The 6742-nt window shown below is 36.4% G+C and overlaps 1 protein-coding gene across 1 annotated transcript; it reads right to left on the bottom strand.

The window, feature by feature from the left end:
• Positions 1-2086: 2086 nt before the first annotated feature.
• LOC149945598 (uncharacterized) lies at positions 2087-2719 on the bottom strand. The gene has a single exon (XM_090176625.1). It carries the CDS (start codon positions 2717-2719, stop codon positions 2087-2089), a length of 633 nt encoding a protein of 210 aa, XP_090032751.1.
• Positions 2720-6742: the final 4023 nt, after the last annotated feature.

The raw sequence follows: 6742 nt of genomic DNA, 5'->3' as shown, positions 1-6742 counted from the left end.
GGGCCTCGGCGATGCCTGGTTCGTGACCGTTCGTCTCCTAAACTATTTGATTTAAGGTAAGAATTAAATTTTCTTTTCGTCATCTTTTTAAATATAATTATTAACGTTATCTTTTTTTTAATATAGGCCTAGAATTTAATTTCACATGGAGAACGTTTTAAACACACCAAAGCTTTGCAAACCGAAATCACAGACAACTTTAGGCCTACAACCTACAGGCCATAGTGTAAAAGAAAATTTATTTAGTCCTAAATCTCCTAAGACTGGAATTACGCCAGAAATAAGAATTGTTTTGGGAGAAAGTCCGCGAAATAAATCGAACACACCTTCAGCCAAAAGAAAATTAGATCTTCCAGAGCCAGAAACTACGACTCAAACAAAGTCCAACTCAAATGAAGAGCAACTCTTAACACCTAGCAAAAAACTAGCTCCTTTTAAGAAAAATTTCACAAAAGGTCCTTGGACCAAGCAATTGAAAGATCTCCCTAAACAATACAGTATCAACATCATTTTTGATTATTTCAATCGAAACAAGGCTACCAAACATTTAGAGGACGGAAACAGAATGGTGAAAGCGGGCAAAGTTAGAAGTGTTTTTTTGTGTCGCATTGAAGATTCCATTTATGTGAAATGCATTGTCACGTCATCCTACAGCTCAAAGGAATATGTAGTTCAAATTAGTCTTGATAACGTAAGAGGAGACGTTAATCTTGCGCATTGTCAATGTCCCTGCGGTACTGCTGGTGTTTGTAAACACGTGAGTGCCATTCTATTTTATCTCTGGGACTGCAAAGTCGATAAACGAATCTACATTCAAGATGATGTTTCATGTACCGAAGGTGAAAGACAGTGGGGAAATCAAACCTCAAAAACGTCTAAACTTCAAGTCAAAACATTTTCTAAATTAAACTTCGTGAGGCATAAGCTTAAACATCGTATATCAGACGTTTCTGATAAAAAGCGCACAAACGGTACCTCAAAGTATTCTTCCCTACCAAAGCTAAGTGATATTGAGTTGGCTGAAGATAATCAAAAATTGAATATTAGAATGAAAAATTTTTGTCAGGCTTTCGGGCAACGTAGACCCATGTTTCAAAAAATTCTTTCGGAAAGAGACTTCACACCAACAGATCGACCTATTACTCCAGAATTTGGTGATCGAAAAGAAGCAAATGATTCGATTACGAGCAATGAACTAGAAATTCAGAGAAACGAAATACCTTTTCCAAACATCGCTCATCAAGATATGTTATTCCCTGCGAACTGTTTGATTACGCTAGAACAGGCCAAAGAACTGGAGCGTCTAACACGGGACCAATCGGATAAAAAATCAGAAAATTGGCAGTTGTGGGAAGTTGAGCGAGAAATTAGAATCACCGCATCAAAATTTGGAGAAATAATTAAGAGGCAAAAAGCTGTAACTGAAAAATATGTTGAAACAATCAGAAAGGGAGCAGATCTGAGTCGAAACGCTTACGTTCAAGAAGGTATTAATAACGAAGCGAATGCTATTACTATGTATGAAACTAACAAGGGTGGATTAGTAAGAACGTTCAAGATTGGATTTTGCGTTAATCCATCATTACCAATAATTGGAGCCTCCCCTGATCGCTTATGCTTTGATAGTAGTATCAACGAATACGGATTAATCGAAATAAAAACTCTCTCAAAAGCTAAACAGCTAGGCCTATCAATAAAAGAAGCTATCGGACAAAAGCACGCCCCATGTTTGAAAATTAACAAAGATAGTAGTTTAGCTCTAAAAGAAAATCATAATTACTATTATCAAGTACAAGGGCAGCTTGGAGTTACTGGTTACAAATGGTGCGACTTCTTTATAGTTTCCGGAGAAGATTTTTTTTGCCAAAGAATAAGATTTGATGAAAATCTTTTTAGTCAAATAATTGTTCCTAAATTATGTTATTTTTATTACACTCATTTTGTGCAAAAGCGTTAAGTGATAAACAAATGAAACCGTCCAAATACTAGGTGCTAATGATCTTTTATTACGAAAATTAAATATATTTTTTATAAAAAAACTAATTTGTTAAAAATTATTTTCAACATACATTACATGTAATATTTTTCAATGGCCTTCTTGAGTATTTGATGGACCCTCAGTTTCGTCATCAGGTGATGTATCATTTTCAGGTGTTTTCTTCTCTTTTCTATCAAGCAGCGGTTCGTTCATGATGTTAGTTAAATAACTACATATCATCCAAATTTTGTTAAGTTGGTCGTGCATAGTGTTGGGGAAAACATATTTAAGAATTCGATTATTTTTTATTTCTCCTATTACTCGTTCAATGTGAATACGCAAATTAGCAATTTTTCGAGTTTTCTCAATTTCTTCTTTCGAGAGTTGTTTTTTTTTTCCTAGAAATGGTGGTATATTTAATTTAACGCCCCGTTGTTCCAGTTCCTCTTCTATGATGAAACCTCGGTCAGCCATTAAACTATCTCCTTTATCTAACTTATCCATCAATCCACTGTCCATTGTAATTTCTTTATCGGAAATCCTACCGGGTGCCAAATCGGAAACAAACGTCACAAATCCATTAGGTGCGATGCCTAGTAGGCCTTTAGCCGTGTTGTGTTTTTTGTACTGCGAGTACGTATCACTTTGGGTTGTGTAGTGGTTTGGTTTCTCTATGAATAGTTCTGAACAGTCAATAATAACCCGAGTTGAAGGGTATAACTCTTGAAATGCGTCTGGCATAAATTCGTCCACAATCTTGCGAGATGGCCATATCGGTATTCGTGTTAATCTTCTGTACAAAAAATCTACCCACGTTACCCAAATATTACAAACCGTTTGTGTACTTACACAAAGTCTTCTTCTAATAACCCTACTCTTATACGACACAAAACTAAAAACAGCTGATTCTTGAAATCCAATAAGGGCGCTCTACCTTGGCTAGACTCGTCTCTTGGTCGCTTACGCACATAACCTTTAGCACTATTGTAAAAATGTAATTTTGGGAAATCATCTTTCAGATAGTCATAGAAAGCATTGAAATCTTCTTCAGTATGAAAGCCAGTGTAGAACTTTAATTGTTGTTTATTTTTGGCAATATTTCCAAAAGAAAACTTATCACGCACAGCATTTTTTTCAATAACAGCATCCTTATCACGCAATAAGCTTTCAAAAGTAGATATTCTTTTACGAAGTTCAATTACTTCTTGTTGGCATTCGGACAACTGTTCCTCTAAGAGAGCTATTTGGCCTTCACTGCTTCTGCTGTTATTAGATAAAAGATGTCGATGTTTTCCCTGTATCGGGCAGTTTGTTAAGTGATACGTATGGTCATTACAGTCATTGACATCAGATACCCAAGAATATGAACACACGTTATTCAAAAAATCTTCTTTGGGTTTATCAAAGCCAACTGTTACGTTTGCCCCAACTTCAGGAATAAACATTTCACGTTCCCTTATGGTAGATATGTGCTCTGGAAAGGTGTAGTTCCCAATGAATACCGGAAACTTGTCTTGTTTTTGTTTAACACCGTCTTTTCGAAAATGAAGGCCGCAAACTAACTGTCTTTTAGAAGGCATCCAAGTAATGGTATCTTTTAATGGTGTATTACCACTTAACCTACGTTTGGTTATTGGTGATTTACTATCGATAAGTTTATGCGAGACAAATCTTATTCTTCTCACCCACTCATCTCTTATTACTTCTTCTTTCGGAAAGCGATGAAAGCTTATACCATGAGATGACATTGTATTGCTAAGGCAATTAGGAACACAACAGGTATTACCCCTCGACCAATTAATATTTTTAGGCATTCCGAACGTAATTTAATGTAATTAAACTTAGACTGAAATCAAAATCATACGAATATTCAAATTACTTATCAACACACAATAGGCCTTTGACAGACTGCGATCTGCGAAATTATTTTGGCGGTAACCCACCTGGCTGGTAGCCCTGCACTATGAAAATCTAAATCCAAAGACTAAATTAGAGACTAAAGTTACGATGTTGTATGTCCCGTTGCTCTATCGCATATTTGTCCGAGTGACTGACGTTTTTTTTATTGAAACAGCTATTGACTTTAACCCTATTTACGGTACAAGTTTAGCAGTTAAATATAATACGAAGCCAATTTTAATGAAAGAAATATCTACAGAGGGTATTTGTATTTTTGTCGCTTACGAAATACTTGCCGCATAGTTAACGCTCATTTTATTTCAACGTTCGCCCGATCAAGATACCGTAGATATCTGGTAGTGGACGACTCGTAGACTGTCGGAACCATCCTGTTGACGTTGTGACACATACCGCATGAAAAAGACCAAAACCGTCCAATTTCCAATATCATATAATGACTCGCACACCCAGGATATCAATGACTGCATTAGGAATCGTAGATATCCAAATATCCACACCACCAAAAAACTTATTAACAAGAAGCGAAAAACTTACCATTCACAAAGCACAGAAAGCCACTTGACTAAACGTATATCAATAAATGACCGCAGAGGGAATAGTTAGGGTTCTTTATAAATAAACACAAACGAACCCAATTGATGAACTGCATTAACCATCTTAATCAGCCGAGAAAACGTTTAAAATAAATTACGACCGAGATGAAAACCAAACCAACTCGATATGTTGTTAATAAATGAATTATTAAGCTTGAAAACCAATACGCTAAACCTAACAGATAAGAATATACGACTGAAAAAACTAAATAAATTACAAAAAACTAACGGGTTCTACCCTTTATCTTATCTGCTGACTGCGCTAAAACAAGATTTGACCATTAAATATTTTGAAAATGCGACGTATACACTTTGAAGGTTCCGTCAAAAATTATCCTTTCCCAAACGTAAAGGTTCTCAAAACATTAATACACAAAAAATAAGTAAAAAGGTTCCTCCAAAAAATGAACCATTTTGCGGAAGAAGTAAATAATTTTAAAAGAATAAAAGATAAAACAAATATACAACCGCAAAAATAAAACGTCAAATAATAGAAGAAAAAATCTTTAACTCCATTCATTAAAAAAACCCTAAACAAAAGTACCAAATTGAAATAAAGCAACTTATTATATTAAACAAGATTAAGTCTTTATAATTTTTTCGTAAAAAAACCACATTAGGCCTTCACAATTTCATTCGTAAAAAAATTCAAGACTTTGTTAACTATTATGCTTACAATGAGTGTCTTATTTGCAGTATAGCTCGAAGTTATCGTTGGTTCTGTGGTAGAGCGCTCGACTGCCTAACTGAACGGCCCGGGTTCGAAACCTGGGTGACGCATTTGTTTTTAATCAAATGAGAAATCGCTAAATTAGAATTTCTTCGATGCAATAATTTAAATCTTCCACGAAATCTTGCTCTATTTCAATTAAACCAAAATTTCGTACTCTATTAAATACGCTTTCGATAAAGCTGAAGGTCTAATTTTCAATGAAACGTAATAAGTGTCGGTGGTTCTGTGGTAGAACGTCCGCCTGTCAAACAGGCGGTCTCGGGTTCGAAACCCGCCCGATGCGATCGAAATTGATACTAAGACGAATACCGTGAACAATTGGTGGAAACCCTGCCATTGGATGTTGAGAGGTAGCATTACACTCAGCACTCGGTCCGTCCCAAAAGTCAATAAGAAAGAGTTGGAGAGATACCACCCGTACATACACACCACAAACTCAACACCCACAAACGTCATAACAATAACACAACATTACCACCCTACACATAAACATTACAATAGCGAAATATCCAAACCACTGAATTAAACCTGTCGTGACGGCGAGCGTTGACGAAAAAAAACCACCAAACCAACCCCGAATGCAAATTAATCCGTTAACGCTCACCGTCCCACGGTGGTTTTGCAAACACGGTTTTTCGACTTTGTTCCCTAATTACTAGCAACTGCGAACGCAGAGATCTCGAGAAACTGCGTACGCAGTGATTACACTTTGCACCGAAAATGCGAACGCGTTCGCAGGCCTGACAGACACACAGACCTACCCACAGACCCACAGACAGACACGGTCGTTGTATAACCCCTCCTAGGGGACTTTGTCCCCTCGGAGAGGTAAAAATATTCTACTGGTTCGGATAGAACCGGGTCTACGTTTTTAGGCGGATGCTTTGAATATTGCGAAATATCGTTGAGTGCCGAGTCCAGTTGTTAATACGCCCTAGGACAAATTCTTCCGAGGAGAGGTATATTTTGGCAAGCTTGCCAACTTGTTTAACATATACGGAAAGAGCCCTAAATTATTGTAGTGACCAAAACGAGTTCAATTATAAAATTAATTTCATTAAACAACTAGCTATAAACAGAGGTTTTGATCTAAATTTTTTATCAAAAATCATTAATTATGTATAAAACAAATCTAAAACCCTCAACAATACAAAACTTAAACCCTTCGATAAAAAAGACATCATTGTACTACCGTTTAGCACCCTTACGGAAAAAAATTGGATATATTTGCTACAACAATGGAGTAAAACCCATATTCAAACCCATACATAAAATTGCAAATGTATTTCCAACTAGAAAGGACAGCGCCACCAAACTTGAAGAAAGCGGTATTTATCTGCTTCGATGTGAATCCCAAATGGGTTACATTGGACAAACTAAACGATGTCTAGCAGCTCGAATTAAAGAACACGAATCAGACTTAAGACTCAAAAGGCCCAAGGCGATTGTAGGACATTTATTGGGGGGTCCTTTACACTCCATTAATACGGAGCAAGTAAAATTAATCACGAGGGAACA

The sequence above is a fragment of the Leiobunum rupestre genome, chromosome 5, assembly GCF_980474605.1.
Source record: "Leiobunum rupestre chromosome 5, qqLeiRupe1.1.hap1, whole genome shotgun sequence".
Lineage (NCBI taxonomy): Eukaryota > Metazoa > Arthropoda > Arachnida > Opiliones > Sclerosomatidae > Leiobunum > Leiobunum rupestre.
This window is presented reverse-complemented; position numbering and strand designations above follow the sequence as displayed.

Coding starts and splice junctions, on each gene's coding strand:
- LOC149945598 (XM_090176625.1), bottom strand. CDS start 2,719: ATGCCAGACGCATTTCAAGAGTTATACCCTTCAACTCGGGTTATTATT.